General features: G+C 44.6%; 1 protein-coding gene across 1 annotated transcript in view; it reads right to left on the bottom strand.

The window, feature by feature from the left end:
• The window catches only part of LOC102385619 (epidermal retinol dehydrogenase 2-like), a 76,533-nt gene extending 63,833 nt beyond the window's left edge, over positions 1–12,700 (bottom strand). The window contains exon 1 of the mRNA XM_014524071.1: positions 12,657–12,700. Within this exon, the coding sequence (XP_014379557.1) occupies positions 12,657–12,700 (44 nt within the window). The remainder of the gene's footprint in view (positions 1–12,656) is intronic.
• Positions 12,701–14,501: the final 1,801 nt, after the last annotated feature.

The following is a 14,501-nucleotide window of genomic DNA, read 5'->3' as shown; positions in this document are numbered from 1 at the left end:
ACTTCTTAAAGATCCCCAGGGTAGGAGCCAGAACCACGTCCCTTGGAAGTTGATTCCAGATCCTAGCTGCCCTGACTGTGAAGTAGTTCCTACGGATGACTGGATGCTGAACTGTTTTGTAAATCAGACCCCCAATATCTAAAAGGACACCACAAATTAGGATCCTTAGGAAAAGCTATGATTTCATCCCTTTCAATTCACCTGATTCTAAAATCTAAAACAGTATAATTTTCTTGTTTCCTATGAAAAATGCCTTTAGATTCTCAGAAAATGATATAACCTCAAATAATAACAACAACAACAAACTAGCATTTACAGTTCCTTTAAAAAGAGACTCTACCCTGAGGGTATGGACACCATAGGGGCCTTATTATATGTTGCACTTTGAGCTGCTCTAATGTTTATCTGTGTTAGTACTATGTCAAGTTTGGAGCAGTCACAACTTAAGGCTAAAAATCTTCGCCAACTCTCCTCCACCTTCACAGCTCTAACTTGCCACTAGAGGGCTGGTGAGCATGGGCCTGACTTGGAACTATAGCTGTGAGTTGTCACTGGTGAGCTAGGACAGGCTTCTATCCCTGCTCTAGGTGGGAGTGTGTGAGAGATGGCTTGGGGTGGAGTGGCAGGAACATGAAGATGAGAGGCAAAGAGTCAGTGGGGGAAGAGTGGTGAAAGGAAGTCAGCCACTTACAGATAAAATAAAAAGGAGTAAAAAAATAATTTAAAAAGAAATAAAAAATAAGTACATTAGAGGTCTCATGTTTTAATAAATTGGGGTTTGGTATTGGGGTGCAGGTCATGCTTCCTGGGGTGGTTGGGAGGTGAGAGCAGTGAGGGAAGGTGCTTTTGGGGGAACTACTGCCCATGTTTGGGAAGGAAGCCTCAGCTCATGGGGACCTGATCCAGCCCTCTACCTTGTTCCCTTCCCGTTATCCCTCCACCCCTCCCAGAGACCTCACTTCTGGACCCACCAATGCCCTGCATCTGGCTAGCTGGCATGTGCCCTGCAGGCTCTTTTTACATGATTGCACTCCTGGGAGTGGGAGGGGGAGTTGGCTTGGAGCCAGAACTGCCTCCTAGGCAGTAGAGTTCAGGGGGGAGAAAGTTTATCCACGCAGAAGTGGGGGCGGGGGGGGGGGGGGGGGGGGGGTGGGCTGCAACTTGGATGGCTCATCCATGGAGAGTGGTCACACATTAATGAACACAAACTATAACACAGATCAGAGATAAACCTGCCCTGGAGTGGCACAACTTTAAGCTGCTTAAAGTGTGCTTAAAACTAGTTTCACATGTTAATGTGTGGATACTCCAGGGGTTACGAGCTCCAGGAGCTGCCTAAAATGAATGTTTAACAAGGCCCTAAAGGAGTGAAGGGAAGTAGTTTAGATTCTAGTTACTACTAGATAGGAGCAGACATATAAAGCAGTTGATGTGGAAGAGCTGATTCATGGTAGATGCCTCTTGCCACCATTCATTTGGAATAATTTGTTTGCTTGATCATCTTCTCAGAGTAATCTTTTCCTAAAGGATTTACAAAGGCAGCATTTTTCCCTGGTATGTTGTTGCTGAGCAATAGCAGATGGGGAATGGTGTAAGGGGGTATCAGTGCCGATTGCTATACCACAAGGACAGTGTTTAAAGCTAAGGGAATGTAACACTCAGTGCAAAGCATCTTAGAACCTGAACATAAGCACCAGCAAACATATGAACAAACTGGTTACACTAACCTCCATGGCTAACTACAGACATTCAAAAAGCCTGAGGATGAATCAATTCAGTCTTTGCAGGTTAGTCTAAGATGCAGAGATTAAATTGAGAAACAACTGGACAGACATTCACTTTTGATTCGGGAAATGCAGTCACATACCTGCAGTGGCTCAGGCCAGCAGCCAGAGGGCACTAGAACATGGCTCTCTGCTGCATAGCCAGTGTGGGCTGTGTGTTTGCTTCCTCTTCCTGCTGCCCCAAGGTCTCTGGGATTTGCAGTCCAGAATCACAACAGTAGCACTCTGCAGGTTGCTTATCATTTCCTCTTCCTGCTTCCAGGTGCCTCTGGGATGTGTAATCCACAGTCACAGCCAGCAGTAAGTTTTTGGCAGGGTAGCTCTGTTCTTGGCGGTGACGGGGAGATGGAGGGAAGTTTAAGTCCTCTCCCTGGCCCCAGACCCCAGTCAAGTTTTGCCAGGGGGCAAGGGGGCAGGCAGTTCCTGCCCCCCCAGTCCCCAACCCTCCTCATAGCACAGCCCAGCTCAGGGCTGGAAAGCATGTTGGGATGCTGCGGGACTGTGATTTAGCTTGAACCAGGAAGGGGTCTGGGGCAGAAATCAAATCAGTTAAGGCTGACACTACATTCAACCAGGCTTATTTTAAACGAGTTTCAGCAATTTTGAAACTGGTTTATGTTCACTGAGCTTCTGTTCTGTTACAGGTTTAAACTAGCTTCTGATGACTTAAACTGGTTTATGTGTAACTTCTGCCCCTAGCCCAATAGACTTCATGTATCTGAAGGTCTACGGGCAAGATGTAATATGATGCAAGCAGAATATCATCATCTGGCCTCCTGCCAACAGTTCAAACCCCTACTTTGTGAGTGTATGTTAATGCAGTACTGTCCAGGTACCTTGGCCAGGAAGTTTCTGAGCACACCTCATCCACCTGCTCCTGCTCACATACTCCAAACCCACAAATAGGTGCTCCAAGGGCACACTCTGAAGCAGGAGGTTTGAAGAGAAGTCATAGACATACCCTGAGATTCCATAAGGCTGAGTGTGAGTACAAGAGTTTACTTTTTATTACCTTGCATTTTCCCCTATTTATCTTTGTTTTATCTATGTAGAATATGTCAGACTATTTTTATATTCCCTGATTTCAGTGAATGTGTAGTTGTATGTGTACACATGTGCATGATCAACTGTAGCAGTATACCCGAGTGCCCAGGGCAAAGTGGAAGTGGCAATTTCTGGTTGCTGCTGCATTCCCAATTGTGAATGTGTGGTTGCTAGTAGCAGCTGCTTTTTTTGCACCCCTCCCAACTCAGCACCTAGGGTCATTGCCCCTCTTGCTACCCCCACCCCCCCCCACTGATCAGGTATGTATGAGGAAGAGACCTTTGGTCCATGTCGCATGTTACACTTAGGATGTGTTAACTACTTTAAAACACAAGCATTCATGTGTTCAGGGAGGAAAACATGTACTAAGTGCTATTGTATGGTACTAAAGTTAAGATATTTTCTGGCAAGAACTGTCTTCAGATCATGTCAAGTTATATGTGTTATGCTACTGTAGGATTGCTCCACAGAGAAAATACCAGAGGTCCTCACTGGTTCTGATGTAGTACCAGCAAACAGCTGCTTGGGAGCCAGTTCAGGACTCCAGGGCAGTGAAAGGGCTAGGACTGACAGTCAACTGTTTGTCAACTGCACAGCCAGCTCCAGCCCTGTCCAGAGGGCTGAGATTGTAGTAAGCATTACCGTGCAACTGCTCAGAAAGCTTTGATTCATAGTAATGCTTGCTATGATCTGAATTAAACACATCTTAAGTGTAAGATGCAACAAGGTCCTTTCTCTGTGACTATGGAAAAGGCTTTTGTGAAAATTTCTTCTATGTTCCATTTACCCTTTCATAAAAATAGAAAAGAGCTTTCATTCCCATCTCCCATGAATGTTTTGTATTAAAGATTGTGAGGTTCTTAGATGTTCCTTAAAATAGAACAAATGGATTCTATCTTTTATACAAAATATAGTTCTGAAACAAGTAAAATGAGTAACTAATATGGTAGGTTAAATGTTCTGATGTGATATTGTTCTATTTTAAGGAACAATATCACATCAGAATATTTAACCTACCATATTTAGTTACTCATTTTAAATGTTTCAGAACTATATTTTGTATAAATGACAGAATCCATGTATATACAAGGTAAAACTTACAAAGTTGTACGAACATATAGTGTGTGTGAAACAACTGCATTTGAGTGGTATCCCCAATATCTTAGTACAATTAAAATAATATAATTAATGGATGCATCAAGAGTAAAATAAAGAATGCATTTACAGCCTTTATTTTTCTATCTCCTGACATCTGAGGCCTCCTTGCAACACCTTCAAGAGCAGTTTGTGTATTCTTTGCTACCACAAGACTGGCAAATATTGCTGCAGCCAGTTTAGTGGCCAGGCTCAGTAGGCCAATATGCCATAAAGAATTTGCTCATAGGATCAGCTGTTAAGCTTCCATTTGTCATATCTTGCACATGTACGAGTGGGTACCTCTTTGTGTTTTCTCTAGACAATCCTGCAGAAGAACAGATCAAAGTCTAGCTCACAGTGTGCACTTCCAGTACATTTTTTCTACTAACTTTATTTAGTCAAGCTCTAAATATGGCTAAAAGGTAGCAGCAAAATAATACTTGCATTAGATTGCAAATGTGAGAAGTGCAAGTTATAAAAAGTTCATTCCTATTGGATCGGACACAATTTTTACAAACTCAGTTGAATGCTGGGGACAAGAAACATAAGGGACAAGTAATATCCTACTGGTCTACCTCTACATAGACCTCTTTTCAGTCACATCTGTAGGCACACATGTAGCAGGCTTGCCTTTTGGAGCTTGGGTTGAGTCCCAGGCTTGAAATCTTGCTGTTTTGATTGGTGGAGCTCATCCGCCAGTCAGGAGGCAGTGAGAGGAGTTCAGTTACGCCCCTTTCCTAAGGGGAGGGGGATAGGAGTTCCCTTCCCCCCATGGACCTGATTGAAGACTGCAACACTCAGGTCTGGAAGACTTCAGGGGCAGAGCCCTGGAGCATATAAAAGGAGCTGCATGCCCAGCATGAGGGAGGCACATATGGGAGAGAGAAGAGAGAAGAGCAGGGCTTAGAAGGGCTGAGGAGAGCTGCTCAGCAGGGCGAAGCAGTAGCACAGAAGTGCTCCTGAAGACTTCCATCAGTGGGGAACGGTGGACAGCTCCAGCAGCTAGGCTCTTGGTGTGCAGCCTGGCACACGGTGTCCAGACCCTGGGAGCTGTGTGAGGCGGCTCAGGTCTGCAACCTCTGGCATGCGGCCAGAGACATGGTGCACAGGACAGTGCATGGAGTAGGACCTTTGGAGCGCTTGGGCAGCTCAGGTCCTCAACCCCCGGAACGAGGCTGGGAGCTCGGGGCAGGAGGCGCTGCTTAGGCTCTTGGTGTGCAGCCTGGCACACGGTGTCCAGACCCTGGGAGCTGTGTGAGGCGGCTCAGGTCTGCAACCTCTGGCATGCGGCCAGAGACATGGTGCACAGGACAGTGCATGGAGTAGGACCTTTGGAGCGCTTGGGCAGCTCAGGTCCTCAACCCCCGGAACGAGGCTGGGAGCTCGGGGCAGGAGGCGCTGCTTGGAGGGTCCGGGAGTGGACTGAGCCTGGTGCTGCATGAGGCAGCCCAGGCCTCCGACCCATAGCAAAAAGTTGAGTCCAGGGAGCCAGACGGTGATTGGGCTACTGAGCCAGCAGACAGGGCCAAGCCAGAGGCCCCAGAAGCCCTGCATAGTGGAGCTCCGTTCCAGGGGACAGCGACCCACCCCCGAAGCCCAGTGCAGGCGAGAGAGCAACCTGGCGCAGAGGACGAGGACCACCCTCCAGGCTTGGGAGCCATGAATTGCAGTGAAAAGAGGATTCCCACAAGGGAGGGGAGTCCCTGTCCCCCCCCAGTTAGTTAAGTGCTCCTGAAAGGGGAAGTCTCACTGGGAGGGCCCCCTAAAGTTACCAGCTTCTTTGTAGGGCTTGGGAAAAGCCCAAGGGCATTGGGGTTTCCCCTCGGGATTGAGTTTATCTTTGGGGTTTATCTGTTTCAAATCAGATACTTACCTGTGACTTACCTGTATCTGGAACACTGGTTTTATGTCATTTACCCAAAGGATATTGTTTATGTTACTGGTTTAGATATCTTATAAATATATATATATATTGTACATATGTTTATATCCATGTTCCTTTCCCTGGTGATAAGTTAATGTAAATAAATGTGTATATAGTTAAGTTCCCTGACTGTCCTGGCCTGGTTCTATAGGGACGGGGGGAAACTGAGCGGTCTGCAGTTCCCACCCCACAGTACACCTGCCAGCTAACAATCCCCTTCAATTGGTGAAGGAGAGTATATACCCAAGTTACCTGGGCTACATACACTTATTTGGCTCCATTGTCTTTGGGCAGTTGAGTTGTGTTTTGTTTTCTCCTTCATCAGTGTCCCATTGGAGGTCCTTGGATGTGGCTCCAAGGGGAGCAAAATTTAAGGCAGTCTCCCTTCCAAACCCATTTACAGCTTCTTTTAATAATCACTATTTCAACAGCAACATTTTTACATGAAGGAAAAACAGCAACACAAAAGCCTCAAAGGTACATTAACAGGTCCAGGAATTTGATTGTCTCCAACATCATCCTCATGTAGGACATGACTGTTTCATAGTTTCATAGTTTCAGGGTCGGAAGGGACCTAATAGATCTTCTAGCCCGACCCCCCGCCAGGGCGGGAGAACAACCCAAAAACACAAACAAAACCACTCACCCTAAAAACAAAAACGGGACTCAAATGAGTCCAGCCAGGTAAGTATCCAGCCTCTTCTTAAAGATCCCCAGGGTAGGGGCCAGCACCACCTCCCTTGGAAGTTGGTTCCAGCTCCTAGCCGCCCTGACTGTGAAGTAGTTTTTTCGGATGTCCAATCTGTACCTCCTCTCCATCAACTTGTGCCCATTATTCCTTGTTATGCCAGCAGGGGCTAGGGGAAACAGCGTCTCCCCCAAACCCTTCTGGTTCCCCCTAGTGAGTTTATAGACGGTCACCAGGTCCCCCCTCAGCCTTCTCTTGTGGAGGCTGAATAGGTTCAAGTCCCGCAGTCTCTCACTGTAGGGTCTGCCCTGTTGTCCCCGGATCATGCGGGTGGCCCTCCTCTGGACCCTCTCCATGTTGTCCACATCCCTCCTGAAATGGGGCGCACAGAACTGGACACAATACTCCAGCTGCGGCCTGACCAGCGTCGCATAGAGGGGGAGGATCACCTCCCTGGCTCTACTCGAGATGCACCTGTGGATGCACGACAAGGTCCGGTTAGCCCTGCCAACCATGACCTCGCATTGTCGGCCCATGTTCATCTTGGAGTCAATAATGACACCAAGATCCCTTTCCGCCTCCGTGCTCTCAAGTAGGGAGTTCCCCATCGTATAAGTGTGCTGCTGGTTCCTACTACCCAAGTGCAGCACCCTGCACTTGTCCGTATTGAAACGCATCCTGTTCCTGTCTGCCCACCCCTGTAACCTATCCAGATCCTTCTGCAATCTCTCTCTCCCTGCTAGCGTGCTCACCTCCCCCCAAATTTTGGTGTCATCAGCGAATTTAAACAGGTTGCTCTCCACCCCAACATCAAGATCGCTGATGAAGACATTGAACAGCGCAGGGCCCAGGACCGAGCCCTGAGGGACTCCACTACCCACCTCCCCCCAAGTCGAATATGATCCATCCACCACCACCCTCTGAGTGCGACCCTTCAGCCAATCTGCAATCCATCTGACCGTGTAGGCATCTATGCCACAGTCGCCTAGTTTACTAATTAGGATGGGGTGAGAGACGGTGTCAAAGGCCTTGCTGAAGTCCAGAAAGACTACATCCACCGCGACACCTGCATCCATGGCCTTTGTGACCTGATCATAAAAGGCAATCAGGTTGGTCTGACATGATCTCCCCCTAATAAATCCATGCTGATTGCCCCTGAGCATCATCTCGGATGCCGGCCCATCACAAATGTGCTCCTTGATGATCTTCTCAAAGAGCTTCCCCAGGATTGAGGTAAGACTGACGGGCCTATAATTGCCCGGGTCCTCCCTTTTCCCTTTTTTGAAGATGGGGACCACATTAGCTACCTTCCAATCGTCTGGCACCTGGCCCAAGCACCACGATTGCTCGTAGAGCCGTGCCAGGGGCCCTGCAATAACCCCAGCCAGCTCCCTCAGCACCCTGGGGTGGAGAGCATCCGGACCCGCTGACTTGAATGCGTCCAGCCCCTCCAGAAGCTCTCTAACCCGGTCCTCCCCAACCTGAGGTCTGAAGGCGATCTCCTCGCGTCCGGCTTCTATCACAGCAGGGAAGTCCCGGTCCCTGCACAAGAAAACGGAGGTGAAGAATTGGTTAAAGAGGTCCGCTTTATCCTCTGACGCAACCACCAGATTGCCCCGCATATCCTGCAGGGGCCCCACATTACCCGGCGCCTTCTTCATCCTCCCAATATATTTGAAAAAGGACTTTTTGTTTAAGTACCTGTTGATGAGAGAAAACTTTCTAATTCAAAATCATCAAAACCACTTTTTTTTTCCCTTCAATTTTTGAGCTTCCAATTGTCAGACCTGATCAGGAAGGCCAGGCTAGGTCAAGTACCTAAGCAGCCACACCTGCAGAAAGTTACCAGCCAACAACTCTGCATCAGTTTAGGAACAGCGAGTGGCCGGACTGGCTCCGGTTTCCAGACCAGTTGAAAGTTCTGACTTAGTCTGCTGTGGCAAACCTCCTGACTCTTGCGCTCTCTGGTTTTCTTGGTTGCTAACCTTGGTTTTTGTCTTTTTCATGGACTTGAGCTTTAGATTTGCTAACCGATCTGGGTTCTGGTCCTTGACCCTGGCTCTGTGTTTTGACTTTGACCTGTAGATTTCCCCTCAGACGTGATAGCTCATCTTCTATCCTTCCAGATCCTGACTGTAACGTGTTGTGGATGCTACACCGGGATTTCCTCCTGGACTTGGTAATTTGGCTCCAGGATTTTGTCCCAGCCTCTGGCCCCCCAGCCACTCTTCAGTGTCTGGATCATTAGGCCAGGCCATCTATGACCCATCCCCATATGCTAATGATGTCATAAAATTATTCTAGAACTATAAATAAGCTCTAAACCCCCTAAGCTTTCGGTGGGAGTTATGTTTATACTGTTGTGAGATCAATCAAGATTTCCAAAGTAAAAAAAAAAAACCTCAAAAAAAGACATGGCATGATTTTCCCTATGATGAGATAGGCAGCCACATTGTTCAAATTGAATTATTTTCTGATGTAAGTCATTTAGAAAAACAAGCTTCCACCTACCTTGTGTGGGACAGTGACACATCACACTCTAAGAAAAGTGATAGATCAGTGATAGGCATGTTGATTATATTTTTGTGTTGTTATTAAGACTATTTGTTCTCCGAGCTCTGTGTCCTGGCATACTTGCAACTACACACTATCTGGCACCTATAGGATATAGTATCCAATGTACGTAAACTAGCAATTAGATGATCCTCATGCTGCTTATATCTTTCTACATTGGAACACTTTATACTTGGTGCCCAAAGAGCTGCACAGACATGTAGGGCTAAGACAGACTTCACCAGAAGAGGACGCATCCAGCAGGTCTGTGTGATTCACGAAAATTGAGTCCTCTAGGGTTACCTGTGCCCCTACTCCCTCCAGCACACTTTCAGGCCCTCAGTTTTACACAGCACAAATCATACTGGATTTCCAGTCCAGGTCTTCCACATTCCTCCCTCTAGCTAGCAGCTGTGGGAGCAGGCAGCCTGCCTGCCCTGCCCTGCCCTAGCCACAGCTCCCTGCTGGATCTGCATGGCAGCTCATGGCTGCCTTCGTTCCTGCTGTGGGGCAAACTACTAACCCTATCCTGTCCCATCGTTCCTCGCTTCCCTGATGGTGGCTCCCTGCAACCCCAGCTGCTTCACTGGGCACCCACCAGAGGCAACACTCAGCAGATCCTGTGAGGAGCAGGGACTAGAGCTAAGGGTGTAGCCACCTGTGAGGAGGAGACCCAGAGTGGGAGGGGAGACTAAGAAACTCATCAGTGGGGAAGTTCTCCACTCCTCTATTGCCAGATCCAGAGCCTGCTGCTTCTCTCCATCAGTCCCGCAGGTTTCCCACATAGGCAGGGCTGTCTCTGAGGAGCAGCGGCAGCACAGTGTCTGTGTGGCTCTGGTCTTGCCCCACCCAGGCCCTGCTCCTGTGAGGCAGCAGTGTGGGGTGGTGGCGCTTCATCCCCGCCTGCCCACATGTACCCCAAGGACCTTTCAAAATACCGCCAGAGGTACATGTACCCCTGGTTGACAACCCCTGCTCTATCTTGTTGTTTTTCTCCTGGCCCTACACATCTTCCTCTCTTGGCTGCCCAGGGCACACAGCTAACTTCAATAGACAAGTTGGAGAAAACCCTGAATAAAGACTAACCTGTGGCCTTGCAATTAGAGCACAGACTCCTGAGTTTTCTGGCCTACAACTCCATAAGCAAAGTTTAAATGTCCATGAATCCTGCAACCCAAACAAAAGCTTGCTCTTTATTTTGAATCATGCCCGCTAGTCCTGTCAGATGGATGCCAACCCTTTTTTATATGGACTGGTAGCCAAAAAATACTTCCATTCAGTCAACTGTGTCATATTAACAAATAATAAATAAAATTATAGGGAATATTTCTCAGAAAAAGGAACACAGTAAAAAACATGAAGCAAGAGAATATCATAAAACTGTCCCAGAATATTTGCTGGGGACATTAGAGAAAAATTTAATTATAAAGATATAGGATCTTGGCAGCAATTTAGTAGTTTTATGCATGATAATTCACAATTAGTGTTGCAGTTTTAAAAGGGTTGGAATAAACATGAGATCTGATTAGAGGTCTGTTTAAGCAGATCTGATTCCAGAATTAGAGCATAAGTCAAAGCATACTATTATAATTTACTGGGTAAATATAGGATAAGCAAGATCATTTGGAAGAGATTGCTGTGGTAGAATAAGTAAAGATTGCTGACAGGGTCAGAGTAATAAGACTTATCACCAGAAAAGTGAAAGGAAGCCATCACACATACCCTTGCACACTTACAAGCCACTGAAATCCCAGCGCAGAGGTACGCCAGCCTTCCTGAGCAACCAGCAATGAACTGCTCCTTAGGAAATCACTTGGATCATTTAGGTGATTTTGTGGTGGTAACTTTTACTGCGTGGCTTCAGCAAGGATTATAGGAAACGGTAAATTTACATAAAGACACAATCTAATTAAACAGTTTCAGTCTACGTCCCTTCTGTACTGGTAAAGACTTATCAGGGAAATATTTCTAGGCATTTTAGTTTTCCATGGCAACAATGAATTGGATATGCAACAGTTGGTGTACTTATAAATGAGGCTTATGGGATTAGTAATTGAATGCCTAGATTTATGATTTACAGCTGGTGTCACTAGCCTGTTTGTTGTTTATATCAATTATCATTGTGACACTTCCCTGCCCCCCTAAGAGGAAGCAGAAGGACAAAGCTACAAAACAACAGAACATTTTATCTATGCATTCCTTTTGATATTTATTTCTAACATTTTGGGATTAGGATCCTTTGGGAAAGAATTAGGGCCCAATTTTCAAAGTTGAAAAGCTAAAGTTTGGCACACAAGTCCATCTTTAGGGATATAAATAAGATGTCCCAATATTGTAGGTAGTCTCCAAATTAATTACACACAATAGGATTAAATCAGAAAGCAGCTTTCAGTTTTCTGGAGGGTAAAATTATATTGCTTGATGTGGAAATTGACCTAGGAATTTCTACATTAGAGTTATGGAGAAAATAGAATTGGCTTCGAAGTTTGTCCTGTGAAAGAGATAAGCATCATGAGAGAAAAGAGGGGAAAAATAGGCTGTAGAGCTATCTCAGGGCAAGGGATACCTTTATTGGACTTGGGGATCCACAGTCTTGGTGAGAAAGAGAGAAATATACAAGTTTGTTAGGACTTTGAAAGAGAATTAGATATTCTATTGTGGTTGTGTAATTATTTTATATGACTGAAGTAGTGGTAAAACAGTAAAGTTATTTCACTAGACATCCTGAGGCAAGAGTTTGAGCCTCACTTTGAACTTCTGCTAAAGACTGTCCCATGTTGTGAATGGGCAATTCAGCAACAATAAACAGAGTTTACAGGCACATGCCCAATACCACTGTGATGTGGCTAACTTCTGTTTCTGTGGTGGCTGTGCTTCACTGTGGCAATCCTTAGTTTGGTCCAGAGGCTGTGTAGGTTTGCCTTGAGTCATGGAAGGGGGGCCTTCAGCCCACAGGGCAACACCCAATTACAGCATCTATTCCCCTCGGTTGTGAATTCCACTTTGGCTTTATACAATGCAGACTCTCACCTTGGTTGTCTGACTGAGCTTTCAAGTGGTGGAGCAAGAAAGCTAGAGATATGAGCTTCCATGGCATTGAGGGCTATGCATAATTGCTATTGCACAGGAAACTTGACTGGGAATGTATCAGTTTACTTTACATGTAGGCTGACAAATCCAGTCCTTAGTGGTAGAAAGGCCCATACATACCATATATTGAGCAGTTTGATTCTTGTGAAACTGATTTATTAAAATAAAAAATTGTCTGTTTGTATTTTGAGTTTATCTTTAAAACATTACATTATGTTAATACATGAATTAAAACATTTTTGTTCCTGTTAAAAATGAAGTTTTGTACGGTGATGCAAATATGCTCACTTTACTCATACTTAGTGTTAAAGGACTGAATGCCAAAGTGTTCAGTCCTACTTTTCCCATCATATTCATCAAATAATATGGCCATTTTTTCTATATTAAATGTAATTTATCAGGAAGAACGGATAGTTGAAAGTTGTGGGCCCAGTACCTCATCTCATTAAGCACAGAGAAGACCATGTTCAGCTTCAACATGTAGGTGAAGGAAATAAGTGATGAGTTTAATGACTTTCTGACTCTGACTTTCCCAAAACTCATTTGTGCTATAAAGCAAGGAAACAGTGGATATTTTTTAAGTGCAGAAATCATTCTATTAATCTACCCTCCCTCCCCATCCAGAACTTCTCTCTTTTGACAGCTCTGTTTGATTCAGAAGATCATATTTCTGCTGCCATTTAACTGTTCACCTAGTACTGGACCAGCTTTCTCCCGTTTCCATTTCCCAGTGCAGAGGATCAACATCTCCCACTGGCCAATATTCTACCCACCATTACTTATATTTTTCACATACCAAGGCCAATCCTGTCCTATGTGATCAAACACTGAAATAATGAAATGCATCATCTATGGCCTTGTACCCTTCCCAGTATAAAGAGTCCAAAGTTGCTGAGGAACAGGGATCAAGCCTGGCTTTGTTTCTAGGATGATATTTTCTTCTTCAAAATCCTCTAGTATTCCTATCCATTCTCCAGATTCCCCTTTTCTCTTCTACTCAATGTTTCCATAAAACAATAGAACTATTTCTAGCTGATACCATAATTATGTGACTACTTCAAGAGTATATTGAAGGGGAAAAATAGGAAAATTCTCTAGAACTCTGGCCAAAAGACAGGCTTCCTCACCATCCCAACTCAGTAACTCTATCCTTAGCCCTTCAAATATTGGCCCTATTTTTATCTGTTTCAGCTATTTTGTACACTTACTTGTCTAATAATTGTTATTGATACAATATTGGGGGGCAGGAGGGTTGCCCTGTGGAAGGTAGTCTAAATGTATAGGAACAGCTACTCTAAGTTCCTAGGAAAATTATATATAGTCAAACAGGAAGCTCAGTGGCAATTCTTGCTGTTTCTTGTACAGACAAACCAACATTAAGATAATCCTAAATAAACTGTACTGCCATGGAAGGCCTGGAGATCAGTGGGATGACTAGCTATGGTCTGGGTGGATGGCAGAGGATCTACAGTGTTGTTTCGTGGACTTTTCAATTAGTTATAAGATTTTCTGCTACTGTTGGACTACAACTTCTGCTCCAGATTCATAAAAGTTTCTTGGATTTCAGTTGAACTAAATCAGTGTATACCTCTTAGGATCTGTCTTTAAGCTGCTCCACAATAGAAACATCTACCTGCATACAAGGGTAACACGGTCACATATTCCATTTAGTTTTCTTTTTCTGGAGACTTTTTGGATTTTTTTGGAAAAAGGGAAGATTTGACACTTTATATTAATGTTTATAGTTCAAAGGCCAGTTTCACGGATGTATGTTAGATTAATGTAAACATAACTTATGTAAATATGTACAATGAAAAATAAAGATAATATAACATGTTAAAATGCTGTTCATTGAAGAAAGGTTTGATTTATTTCAGCATAAATATTATTATTCATTTTCTTCTTGCATACTGGCTAATTGAATAGTCATAGATAATAACCATAGACTTTTAAAATTTTGATTTCATTGAATTGTTTATATGAAAGGGGAAACATCTGATCCAGTTTAGGATATACTCATTTTTATAATATATTAGAAACCCAAAAGTCAAGGTAAAAAATTCAATTTCAGATCCTGCTGTTTTGTGGACAGTAGGAATTATGTGATACCGAAGAGTGTGAGCTTTACAGAACAGGCAAATGGATTTAAGAAGGTTTTTGGTGGAATGAACAATAAGGAAGTAACAGACACCTCACAATACATTATGCAGTTAAGATGAAGAATTTATTATATGTACAGTTAAGCAATTTTATTGAAGATGTGTTGTTCTGTTTAAAGAAA

This window comes from Alligator sinensis, unplaced genomic scaffold, assembly GCF_000455745.1.
Source record: "Alligator sinensis unplaced genomic scaffold, ASM45574v1 scaffold999_1, whole genome shotgun sequence".
Lineage (NCBI taxonomy): Eukaryota > Metazoa > Chordata > Crocodylia > Alligatoridae > Alligator > Alligator sinensis.
Note: the sequence above shows the minus strand (reverse complement) of the source record. Positions and strands in the feature narration are given on the sequence as shown.